The 13,587-nt window shown below is 41.4% G+C and overlaps 1 protein-coding gene across 1 annotated transcript in view; it reads left to right on the top strand.

The window, feature by feature from the left end:
* Positions 1-13,587, top strand: part of DDX10 (DEAD-box helicase 10) — a 252,096-nt gene that overhangs the window by 164,270 nt on the left and 74,239 nt on the right. Inside the window, exon 16 of the mRNA XM_081098779.1 lies at positions 9,899-9,955. Within this exon, the coding sequence (XP_080954905.1) occupies positions 9,899-9,955 (57 nt within the window). The remainder of the gene's footprint in view (positions 1-9,898; positions 9,956-13,587) is intronic.

Here is a 13,587-nt window from a genome sequence, read left to right as displayed (position 1 = left end):
TATTATTTTATCAGTAAAGTTATTTACCCATATGTAAGTATTTGCTTATTGGTTACTAACTTTTACTTCAAAAACTAAATATAATAATACCACACACATTAATTTTTAATTATTATCTTAATTTCTCTAACTGAACACGATATTGCTTTTGAATTTGTAATTTTTTCCTAATTAAGTATATTACTAAAATGGTAATTCTTAGTTCTTCTAGCATAAAATTTTACCTTGGGCAAATGTAATTATATTTCCCTTAAAGCTATCACTTCTAATTTATTTTTTTGAATGTATATGGAGAAGAATTGTATGTCCCTAAAGAATACTTGAAATACTAACTTTAGAGTCTAGGAATAAGCTTTACTTCATGATGACAGAAAATGTAAAGAAACTTTTGACACAAAATTGTGAATAAGGAATGTGCCTGAACTAATTGTACATGTGAAAAGAAAGCTGTGTGAAAATCTATAATATAATTCTATATTTGAAACATACTACATTTTTAAAAATGTGTCAATTTTATTTTATTTTCTTATTTATTGTGCCAATTGTAGAAGTTTTCATAAACTTAGAAGTATTCCTTCAGTATTTTGACTAGATGTTCAAAATATTTCATGATTATCTTTTTTGGTTTAAAAGGATAAGATATTTAATATGTAAGTGAATTTAGTGTTAGTAATTCTGTTTGAAAGTAGTTGTTTGCTCCTGCTCTTCAAAATTAGCCTCTCACCATAGTTTTGAATGAGTACTTGGTCTTTCTAATGCAGGATTCAGCTACCCTTTTTTTTCCTACCTCTTTTCCTCCATGCTATTACATCTGTTCTTGACTCATATTTTCATCTACCAAATTCTGAAAGCCCTGTAATTTGTATTGTGATTCCAGTAAATATCTTTCTCTTAAAGATTTAGAAAGTGAGCAGTACGAATTTTTAACTAGTTTATAGCAAACAAAAACAAAAACCCAAAACAACAACACAAAAATTACAGCATCACTGGGAGTAGAAGCTTATCTGCCTGTTTGCTGGAACTCATAGCTACACACCTGGTGGACTTCAGAGTGCCCTTTTGCAACTGCTTTGTGTTAGTTAGCAGTTTTATTTCATTGTAGCCATTAAGCATTGTTTTCTTCTGAGACCATTTGGTTTTTAGCTTCCCCTGGCAATTCAGAAGTAAATGTACTTCACTAGGCCTCTTAGTATTTTCTCTGTTGAACTTCTTGAAACTGTTCATCAGAAGTAAAATTATAGCACAATTTTGCATATAAAGTCATTAGTAAATTATAAAGGCAAAAACACACTGCTTTTACTTGAAAACATTGTGTTTTTGGTAATTAGAACTGTGAAAGATGGGTCATGGATCACATTACTGATAGGATTTTAATTTAGTGGAGTGAAAGTTTGCTCTGTGGTGTATGTCATCATTCTTAGTTATGAAAGATTACTTGTGTTTAGGATGATAATATCTGCTATACTAGCTGAGAGTAGAGAGAAGCAATTCATTATGAAGTTTTCTTTAATTCCCTTGAAATTTACTTTGAGTACTCAATCCACTTTGGATTGTGTATTTTGGTAACACAGCCATGCCTCAAGATGTGACTGGACTGTTCCCAGAGAAGGCATAGCATTGCTTTGGATTCCATTTATTAGTAGCACAAATACTAGAACGTTAGCAAAGAAGTAAAGGGACTTTTTAAAAAATGTATTTTGTTGACACAGAATTTAGTTGGCATGTAATCTCGGTATCTTAAATATAATCTATATGGTAGTCAAGAAGGAGGGGAGCAGTAATCAGGCATCTTAGGAATAGTAATAACAAGAACATTAACAGCCGTAGCTGGTTTGGCTCAGTGGATAGAGTGTCGGCCTGCCAACTGAAGGGTCCCACATTCAATTCTGGTCAAGGGCATGTACCTTGGTTGCAGGCACATCCCCAGTAGGGGGTGTGCAGGAGGCAGCTGATCGATGTTTCTCTGTCATCTATGTTTCTAACTCCCTCTCACTCTCCCTTCTTCTCTGTAAAAAATCAATCAAATATATTTTTTAAAAAAGAACATTCACAATAACAGGTGGTAGCAGTTAGTTACTTGGGCCCTGCACTAAATGCTTCGTGTGTGTGTGTGTATGGTCTTAGGCGAACCCTGTGAAAGGGTCGTTCGGCCGCCAAAGGGGTCATGACCCACAGGTTGAGAACCGCTGCAACCACCGACAAGTACCAGCCAGGGCTACAGACCTTTTTTTTTTTTTTTAACAGCACATGGTGTTTGAGAGGTGGCAGTGGTTGTTAAATTGATGGTTGATAACTGAAACTGGGGTTAATGAGCAGGAGTAGAGTTTGGTACTGATGGAATTAAGGGGTCTGACAAGATGTCATAGACTACAAAGACTAAGTTTGTTTTGCCCATTTCTATATTCTCAGAGCCTGCCATGGGATGGAGCCTGGTGCATAGTTGCCAGCAAATATTTGAAAGAATTGATTAGTGAATCAGTGTTTCCATGTAAATTTTTCTACTTGTCTTTATATCCATATTATAGTTAACAGATTTGTATACGGAAGACCAATTTTTTTATGATGTTTAAATGAATAGGTAACAAATCAAAGAACCTTGTTTTGTTCCAAATTCCTGGGAGGGTTTTAGATTTATTAGGATTTTTAAAAAATATATTTTATTGATTTTTTACAGAGAGGAAGGGAGAGGGAGAGAGAGTTAGGAACATAGATGACAGAGAAACATCAATTAGCTGCCTCCTGCACACCCCCCACTGGGGATGTGCCCACAACCAAGGCACATGCCCTTGACTGGAATCAAACCTGGGACCCTTGAGTCTGCAGGCCAACGCTCTATCCACTGAGCCAAACCGGTCAGGGCTATGAGGATTTTTTTTTTTTTTTTTGAGGGGAGGAGGTATCTTCAGAGCCAAAAAATCTTTGTAGTTCTTCTTTTATTCTAGCAGTTCTCAACCTGTGGGTCGCGACCCCTTTGGCGGTCGAATGACCCTTTCACAGGGGTCACCTAAGACCATCCTGCGTATCAGATATTTACATTACGATTCATAACAGTAGCAACATTACAGTTATGAAGTAGCAACGAAAATAATTTTATGGTTGGGTCACAACATGAGGAACTGTATTTAAAGGGCCAGAAGGTTGAGAACCACTGTATCACTCTTGGTCAGTTTCTATGCCAGTCAGCGTCAAAATCTCTGCTTCCTAGGCAGCAATTGGCTCATCACCGTTGACCCAGATTTGGTTCTGATTGGTCAGTTTTTATGCTAGTCAGCGTCTCTGGACCTATCAACGGAGCCTGATCAGAAAGGTGGGGCCTGGAGAGAAATGGAGGCGTGGCTGGTGGCCAGGTCAGGAGAGAAAGAGAGGCAAGTTCTGATCAACGGCTGCCACAGAGGCTACGGATCAGACCCTCCTTCTCTCTCTGCAGGCCTCTCTCCAGGCCTGTACCGCAGCCCCCTAGGCAGTCAGTGCTGGGTCAGGGTGCCCGCAGTGGCCCAGATCAGTGCTGGGTTGCCTTCCAGTCTGGTAGAGCCTTCAGTCGTAATCAGTTGTTACAACCCTGGCTCTTTATTATATTGACTAGAGGCCCAGTGCACAAAAATTTGTGCACTGGTGGGGGTGGGGGGTGGGGGGTGTCCCTCAGCCCCACTTGTGCCCTCTCACAGTCTGGGACCCCTCGGGAGATAACCACCTGCTGTCTTAGGCCCGCTCCCCGGGTGGCAAATGGCAGGCCCGATACCTCGGTGCCTGCCCCGCCTCCCCGGGTCGCGCACATGGCAGGGCTGATCCAGGGGTTGGGGCACCGCCACAGGTTGTGTACATGGCAGGGCTGATCCGGGAATTGGGGCGCCACCTGGGTCAGGTCGCACACGGGACGCCTGGGCAGGCCGGCCGATCTCTGCTGCCCCGCCCGGCCACCCTGGGTCGGGTCGCACACGGATGCCCACTGCCCCGGGTCGCAGATAGCAGGCCCAGATGGCGGCAGGGCAGGCAGGATGGTGCTGTCCTGCCCTGCCTGTAGTATGCAAATTAGCCGCCATCTTTGTTGGTGGTTAATTTGTATATCGCTTGATTAGCCAATGGGAGGCATAGAGAAGGTATGGTCAATTACCATGTTTGTCTATTATTAGATAGGACTAGAGGCCCGGTACATAAAATTCGTGCATGGGTGTGTGTGTGTGTGTGTCCCTCAGCCCAGCCTACACCCTCTTCAATCTGGGACATTTCTCTCACAATCCAGGACTGCTGGCTGCCAACCACTCACCTGCCTGGCTGCCTGATTGCCCCTCACTGCTTCTGCCTGCCAACCTGATCACCCTCTAACCACTCCCCTGCCAGCCTGATTGATGCCTAACTGCTCTCCTGCTGGCTCGATTACCCCTAAGGGCCCTCACCTGCAGGCCTGATCACCCTTAACTGCCCTCCCTTGCCAGCCTGTTGCCCGTAACTGCCCTCCCCTTCCAACCCGATTGCCCCTAACTGCCCTCCCCTGCCGATCTGGTTGCCCCTAACTGTCCTTCCTTGCAGGCCTGGTTTCTGCCTACTGCCCTCTCCTGCTGGCCCAGTCACCCCTAACTTCCCTCCCTTGCCAGCCCGGTTGCCCTTAACTGCCCTCCCCTGATGGCCCGATTGCCCCTAACTGTCCTCCCCTGCTGACCCGGTTGCCCCTAACTTTACTCCCTTGCAGGCCTGGTTTCTGCCTACTGCCCTCTCCTGCTGGCCCGATTGCCCCTAACTGCCCTCCCCGCCGGCCTGGTTGTCCCTAACTGTCCTCCCTTGCACACCTGGTTGCCCCTAACTGTCCTCCCCTGCTGGCCCGGTTGCCCCTAACTTTACTCCCTTGCAGGCCTGGTTGCCCCCAACTGTCCTCCCCTGCTGGCCTGGTCGCCCCTAACTGCCCTTCCCTGCAGGCCTGGTCCCCCCCATCTGCCCTCCCCAGCAGGCCTGGTTTTCCTCAACTGCCCTCCCCTCCAGGCCTGGGTCCCCCACAACTGTCCTCCCCTCTGGTCATCTTTGACCGCATGGGGTTGGCCATCTTGTGTGTTGGAGTGATAACCAATTTGCATATTACTCTTTTATTAGATAGGATAGTCCTGACTGCTGATGAAAGTCATATTTCATGGCACTTTCTTTTCTTGAAGGTAAGGACTATAGTATTTGAGACGTCAAAAGAAGTACAATAACATCTATAAAGGGAGTATTTTGTACCTTGAAATGTGATTTTTCTGTTCTCCTGTCCTGTGTAATTTTGATTTTATTATTGAATTTCATGCTCTTCTTATACTTAATCATTTGAAGCACGGCAGAACTAAAGATAAAATGTTGCCTTCTTTTTGTGTGGCATAAAATAGTTTTTGGTACTAATCTGTCCTCAAGAATGAAATAGAAAACTGAAGGATTTCAAGTATTTGAACTACATAAAATTAAGGTGGGTAGGAGTTGAATCAAAAAAAGTTCAACTATATTTTCATCTCAAGTAATTGTACTCCAACCTTTTATCAGTATAGCAGCTATAATTCATATGCATACTTTTTGAAAATAAATTTTTCTGCCATAATATAGGGAAAAAATCATACTTTCTTCCCAATATTCATTTTGCAAATTTTGGATTATCATAATTCTACTTTTCTGTTATCTGTTTAAAGACTACTTTTTACTCTTGCCTTTTTTCAGAGTGTTAACATAGCTTTTAAAGATAATGTACATTTTTCTAATTTTGTTTCGCCCAGTATTAAGTTTTTTTTTCTTCTTGCTCTTGAGTTTCATGGATATCTCTGATCTGTCAAAAAAAAAAAAAATTGTCCCATTTTCATGCATATCTGAATTCTGATAGCCAATTGAAATCTGAAATTTGAAATATCCTTCACTGAGTATAATAATTAACAATGGAGTTTAGTAGTAGTGAAAAATTGTCAATATAATTTTTTGTGTGCTGTGATTAAATTGGCTAGATCAGTGGTCAGTGAACTGTGGCTCGGCAGACTGCGGCTCGTGAGCCACATGTGGCTCTCTGCAACCCTAACATGTGCTGACCAGGAATCGAACTGTGACCTACTGGTTCATAGGTTGATGCTCAATCACCGAACCACATTGACCAGGCTCCATTGATTTGTTTTTAGAGTGAGTGGAAGGGAGGGGTGGTAGAGAGAGAGAGAGGCAGAGACAGAGAAAGAAGGAAAGAATATGTGTTAGAGAGACACATCAATGTGAGAGATACAGATTGATTGGTTGCCTCCCACGTGCACCATGACTAGGGCTGGAGATTGAATCTGTAATCCAGGTATGTGTTCTTGACCAGAAATTGAACCTGAGACCCTTTGGTGCCAGGGCCAGCGCTCTAACCATTGAACACACCGACCGATGCTCAAAGTTTTGTTAACAGATTTAAAAATATATGTAAAAGGCCTAGCACACTGGTGATACTTAATAATTCAGAGCTATTACTGTTAGTAAGAAAATAACAGTAGTAATAGTGTGCTAATGGGCAGATATTCTATATAATAAAAGGCCAATATGCACACAGAATGAACAGCATAACAACCGGAACAACCAAACAACCGGTTGCTGTAACATGTGCTGACCACCAGGGGGCATGTGCAGAACATGGCAGGTGTTGGCCATAGCAGGATGGTTGAGTAGGTGAGCAGGGGAGCCAGACCAAGGCGAGGCGCCAGTCACTGTCATTGTGGCGAGCCTCTGGTGGTTACTGAAAATTCTTTGCTTCTGTACACCGCAGTCCCACCCAGCATTCACACCTGCTGACAGTGCTGGCCCCGCTTGCACCCGCTGCCAGCACTGGAGCTGCTGCTCGCACCCACTATCGGCGCTGACCCCGCTCGCACCAGCGGCCAGTGCCAGCCCCACTCGCACTCACTGCTGGTGCACGGTGCCAGTCCTGATCACTTGGCGCCATCAGTGGATGCAAATGGCAGCTGCTGGCCCTGATCGCCCCTGAGGGCTTCTCCACCTCCCCCTGCTCCTGAGGGGTGATCAGGACAGCAGCACTGCGCACACCTGCTGACGGTGCCAGCCCCGCTCACACCTACTGCTGGTGCCAGCCCCAATCGCTCCGTGCTGTCAGCAGGTGCGAGCCGGGGCCAGTGCCGTCAGCATGTGGGAATGGGGCTGCCAGCAGGCAGGGAACCAGAGGCCACAGCGGGAGGGGCCAGGTGAGGGTGTGGAGGATGGGCCGAGACCCACCCCAGTGCCTACCACAGCCTCACAGCCCATAGTTTCTTTCAAGGTGCACGAATTCGTGCACTAGGCCCCTAGTATTCTTATAAAAGTACAACTTGTTATTTCCAGTTATTTGTTGTTTTTTTATTGCTATAGTTTTAAAATTAGTTTAAGCAGCGCAATGCTTGAAAGTCATTGTAGTCTTTGTAGAAGAACATAGAACACTGCTCTGCTTAATTTTATCTCCTAAGACATAAGAATTATTATTATTTTTTTTTGGTAGAAGATAGAATAAAATTGTGTGTATGTGAAAGAGAAGAGATAAAATTACAAATACATGCATCCACAAACTAAAGCCATCTCTCAAACTAAGCATAATTATGATCAATTGTTTTTAATTCTTTTCTTTAGTATTTTGCTACTTCCTTTTTTTTGTCAGTGTTTATAGAAAATCAGTAATTGATACCAATGTTAATGGAAAATTTGGGTGCAGATGTTTAGAAACTGCCATCCATTACCTTTTTTTCTTCTATAAATTGAGGAAAGATTGAGACGATTTTACTTTAATGGTAGAACAATGCTCATAAGCTCTTTAAAGAACCAGTTCAGGGATAGAGTATTATAATAACTACTAGAGGCCCAGTACACAAAATTCATGCACGGAGGGCAGGGGGAGTCCCCTCAACCCAGCCTGCACCCTCTCTAATCCGGGACCCCTCGGACATCCCTCTCACAATCCTGTACTGCTGGCTCCTAATCGCTCACCTGCCTGCCTGCCTGGTCACGCCTAACTGCCTCCCACTGCCATCCTAATCGCTCCCAATTGCCCGCCTGGTTGTCCCCAACTGCACCCCCCATCTTGCTGGCCTGGTCGCTGTTAACTACCCCTTCCCCCCACAGCCTGCTTGTTCAGTCGTTTGGTCGTCCCTCACTACCCCCCCTGCTGGCCTGGTCGCCCCATGCAGCCTTCTTGTTCAGTTGTTTGGTCGTCCCTCACTAACTCTTCTGCCAGCCTGGTCATAGGCAGCCATCTTGTGAGGGCATGAGGGTTAATTTGCATATCACCTCTTTATTATATAGGATTGCATTAATTGGCTGTTTGTTCAAATAATTCTAGGTCTTATTTTCTTTTGTTATTAAAGTCACATCTGTTAAAGTTTTTAAACCTCAACTTTTTAATATTTACTAGAATTTCTAGAACAAAACACTAGACTTGGCATACAAAGATCCAGATTTGAGATCAGTCTCTGTCACTTTCTAAGTAAGCTCTTTGAGAAAGTCAGAATCTGGGTTTTTGTTTCTTCATCTTTCCTTTTCCTCCAACCTTGGTCCTGGAACTTTCAAGTAATCTTTAGAATGTTCCTCTGTATAAATAAGTGCACATTGTTTTAAGTTTTACCTACCCTTTTAGTTGTATGTTTTATTTGGAAGTCAAAATAACACCCATTTTCTCCAAAACTGGGGTAGAGAAAGAATAATAATCACAGAAAGTCATAATTTAACATTATGCATTAGGGGTGTGACACATTCACTGTTGCTGTTTGAATTTGAATTCTTGTTAGTTTCGCTTAGAATTTAGATTTTCTGCTGTGCAGTCTGAAACTATAGAAAGTTAATCTCTAAGCTCTGTGAACTCCCCTCTTCTTTGAGACTTTCAACATTTATGTTCTCACTTTGTCGTAAAGGAGTCTATAAACCTTGATAAGGTGGTTAGTAGCAATTGTCTGTCCTTCTCAATGCTGTAAGCAGCAGAGCAACCCCAGGTCTGTTCAGAGTGTGTGTTAGAATTGGCTTTTGAATCTGAAGAAAGCCATGAATAGTAAAGCAGATATGATGATGTATTCAGATTAGGAAAACTTGTTAATTCTCATGTTAACAGCTGTTAATATAATAGTGAATCATGCTTGCAGTTTCAGATTACTTCATGAAAAGAAAATTTTAAAAAATATATAAATTGTTAGCTATGCACTTCGGATTGAAAATAGTCTTTATTATGTTAACACTTTATTCTTGAAGAGGAAAAGAGATTTTTATTTAAAACAAAATTCTTTTCAACTTTAGATGGGTCAGTTTGTTGCTATGGATTTTAATATTGTGTATATTTATTTTTTCTTATTTAAAAAAAGTTAGTGTTGCATTTTCTGACAAGTTTATGATCATTGAAAAACCAATGAGGAAATTACAGGGCAATTCAATGAAATAACATGCTTTATGAGAACAATCTTTTATTGTTTTTTGTTTGGGGGAATATTACCACTTTTCTAAGAACTCCAGAGATGAGGATTCATATCCTTATAAATTCTGTTTAGATAAAGGAAAAGCGAAATAGGCAATATTGCATTTTTTCCTTCTTTTTATTCTAATAGCTAACATTGATTGTGTACCAGTCATATATCCCTAATTGTGCTGAATACTTATGTATGTTATTTTATATAATTCTTATAACAGTTTTATGAAATATGTGCTTCTGTTTCCATGTTTAGATGAGAAAATGAGAGTTAGAGAATATAAATAAGATGCTCTAAATTGCATAGTAAGTGGTAGAAATGGGATTTGATTCTAGTTCTGTTTGACACATACTTAATGATTACGAATATGTATGCCAATCTCATAAATATTTATTCAGTAATCATTTGATTTAATAAAAACTGTTATGAATGTGCAGTCTGATTTATACCTAATAGTTGGAAGTATATCACTCATTTTCCCCCTCTTCTTGTAGGAGAAAAGATTGAAAGAAAGGGAAGCCAGAAGAGAGGCCAATAAGAGGCAAGCAAAGGTAAGGGTTTATATTTTCATGAGAAAGTGTTTGTAACACTGAATGGAATTTAAATACTCTTCTTTTCCATCTGCCTTTTATGTTTATTTATACATCATGACAGTCAAATTGGATTGGAGTCTGTGTAGCCTGTGTCACTTTCTCATATTAATTTGTTTCCTCTGATGTGGGACGAAAATGCCCAAGATAATTTGTTGATTGGCCTTTGCCCTGCTACTTCACAGCCTTTTTTTTTTTTTTCATTATATATTGCGCCTGTTTAATATAGCAGATGGTTGACTCTGTGGGCCAGGCCTGATAGGATTTTAAACTATATCATCTTTAGGCTTGCTAAACAGCTTACATGAACCCAATATGATAATAACTGAAAGCATTGGTTGCTTCAGTTCAACTCCTAGAATCTAGGGCAGCCGTGGGCAAACTACGGCCGGTGGGCCGGATCCTGCCCATTCGGCTGTTCTATCCGGCCTGCGGAGCCGAAAGAGTGGAGGGTTCTCTTGCTCTCCCCTCTGCTCCTTCACCAGCAGCAGTGTTAATATGTATTAGTTCACACAAACACTCCATCCATGCTTTTGTTCCGGCCCTTTGGTCCAGTTTAAGAACCCATTGTGGCCCTTGAGTCAAAAAGTTTGCCCACCCCTGATAGGGGAAAGCTTTCTCTGTATCTCCCACCTTCACTGTATATTCTGTAAACAATTTCCAGCAAGTATATATGTATAATAGTAAACGCCAGTCATGTGCAGCAGTAATTTTTATCTGGTGTGTTAGACACCGAGAAAGGCTCAGCTTCTGCATTCCGAGGACATTTAGGAGAAATGATTTCCTAGAAGCAGGCCCAGTAACGTATGTCATTTCTCATGCTCCCTTTGTGCTGTGCCTGACTGGCCATGATTTCTCCTTGGCAGTCAGCATAGATCTGACTCCCTTGAGTAAGACCATAATGTCCTTTGTCATTTTTTTTCATGCTGGCCATTGCATTTAGAGAGCAAGTCAGAGATGATGGCTCATGTTATAGTTCTGAAGTGGGAAACAATTACTGCACGGTGGGAGATGAAAAGCCCGCTTATATTCCATGTTAAATATCACTCTGTCTTCAAAGGTGCCCGAGAACGAAGCTACAGCGTGTGCAGCCTGACTGCTAAATCAGGTGGTGGATTCTGCGCAAGCTTAAAATGCAGACATGAACTGTCATGGCATGGAAATTAGATCTTAGGGCTATAGTGGGAAAATTTAAATTTAAGAAGGGAATCTTAAATCTAATGAAAGCATTTGATATTTATGAATATTGCATGTTCACATAAGAACATACCTATTCATTTCACTAAGAAGCTCTCATTTCTGCATATAAAATTGTAAAATGAAAGTTAAACTCTAGACCAGAAGAAATCCCTGTTACTCTCTTTCCTTTGTGTGAATTCATGCATATTTGTGTATGTTACTAAATGTGCTTTATTGTTATAATTGTTGATACTGTGTACTTGATTTTTCATAGTGTTTAAGCTGTAAGAAATTGCTCTTTCCCTTGAGCTGGCCTCTTCTGCTTCTTCGTTTGTTTCCTCATAAATTCGAATGTATTTGGTTTTGATACTGTGCCAGCTGGGAAATATACAGACAGAAAGTGAAAAGGCTAGCAGAGTTTGCTTTTTCCTTTGCGGCAGATACCTAACATGAACTCCCCCAGCCAAGGCCATCCCTTTACACTTCACCCCCTCCCATATTTGTCATGTTTGTTTGTTTTCTGAAGTTTAAGGAAGGAGGAGGAATTTATTGTCAAAAGGACACCTCATTTCCTTCTGTGTAGCCACCAAGGACCATGCTGGGGACAGTAAGAGGCTCTGCAGCTGACTGGCTTTGCTGCTCAGTCGGGAGCTTTCGGTGACAAAGGCTGTGCTTTAGCATCGCTCTGAGTGGTCGAGCTGCCTCCAGTTCGCAGCCTTGTCTGAGTGCTCAGAGGTGGCAGCCCTCAGAAAGAGGGATGTTCACAAAGGGATGAGTGCCTGGGTCGTAGCCAAGACTCAGGTGTTCCCTGAGACACTAAGGACTGCAGCCTGTTGACAGATTCAGGCCTATTGACGGATCCCAGAATTAGCTCTTTACACTGAGCTTCTTTGCAAATGAAAGTGACATGGGATGAAGGCCTTCATGGCTTTTCAGGTGCCCCTTTGGAAACAGACCCAGAAGGTGTCATTTGGAGGGACTCTGTAAAGCGGTGATGGCCCACAGTTCTGTCATCTCTAAGAATATATGATGTGAATGATCAGGTTTCCTGTTTATGTGTGTGTGTGTTCAATGAATATGGTAGTTTTAGAGTAAACTTTTTCCTCCCTTTAATATGTTTAAACATAATCATTTTGTGTTTGATGCTGTGCCTTCTGAGGCCTTTGGTCAGCTTCATTCTAGAGCACTGAACCTACAACTATTCCAAATGGTGCTGTAGTATTACCTTTTTATAGATATTTTAAGAAATTAGTATATAGAAACTGAAAGTGTGAGAAAGGGACACACATAGCTTTCTTTCTGCCTGTTTTGTGCTTCTGTCAGCAAGTGTGTTCATTAAGAAGAGCATATGATACAGAATATTTTTTAATTGGAAAAAGTGTTTGAATAAAAGTTAATGTAATTATCTATATTTCCAAGAAATTTTATAAATGATGGTTGGTAGTTATCTCTTTCCTTACATAGAAAATATTCCTAAGAAAATTGCTTTAAAGTCTGAGTACACTAAAATAAAGTTGGAACACACCTCACAGGAATCAGATGCAACTTTTTGTTAAAAGACAGATCTAAGATCTGACTAGAATATGTTGTATGCCTTGTTAGGAGTAGGAGAGAGACATGAAGTTGAAAAATCTTAAGGTTTTCTGGATACCCAACATGTAGTGATTTAGGAGATAGCGGTCTTTTGGGTATCAAAACAAGCCGAGAAATATTTGAACTGCTCAATGGACTTTTACTTAACTGACAAGATGTTGTGTGTTCTTGTAACTTAGACATTTTAAAGTGAAATCTGAAAAAAGTACTTTTAGCAGAGATCAATAGACCACATTGCTTTTTGGATTTTGGGATGTTACATAATCCTGGACTTATAGCTTCACTTCATTATTCAGCCAGATTTCCTCATGTTACTTTGATGCTCACAAAGGCCTATACCAGCCTCTGGTGCCTGGAAGGACTTTGCAGAAATGTAAAGAAAGGAGCAACAGTGCTGAAACTTGAGGAAATACATCCAAGAAATATCTTAGTGCTATGCTGTTTTTGAAAAGAAAGTAGAATATAAGGCTGATAAAACTGAACGTTAAGTATAAAGGAGCAGAGTAGGAAACAGCTTAGAGGCACTTTAACACTAGAAAATTAAGCATTACTTTGAATATATTCCAGATGATGCTTATGATTCTTATTTTTTTAGGTGTGGGAAAATGATATTAAGATAACTAAGATTATGTCATACATTAACCCTTTGTGGTCCAATTTTATTTTTGGAATTCAAACAGTCTGGTCCAAATTAATTGATGGGATTGAATGTTGAACTGGTTTGCAGTGTCGACCTCAGCCTCGATGTTGGACCTGCTCCTAGCGCCTGGTCTGTCGAGTCAGCCTCCATGTTGGACCGAAAAGGGTTAAAATGTTGAAGT

Source organism: Myotis nattereri (genome assembly GCF_964212035.1).
Source record: "Myotis nattereri genome assembly, chromosome: 9".
NCBI lineage: Eukaryota > Metazoa > Chordata > Mammalia > Chiroptera > Vespertilionidae > Myotis > Myotis nattereri.
Note: the sequence above shows the minus strand (reverse complement) of the source record. Positions and strands in the feature narration are given on the sequence as shown.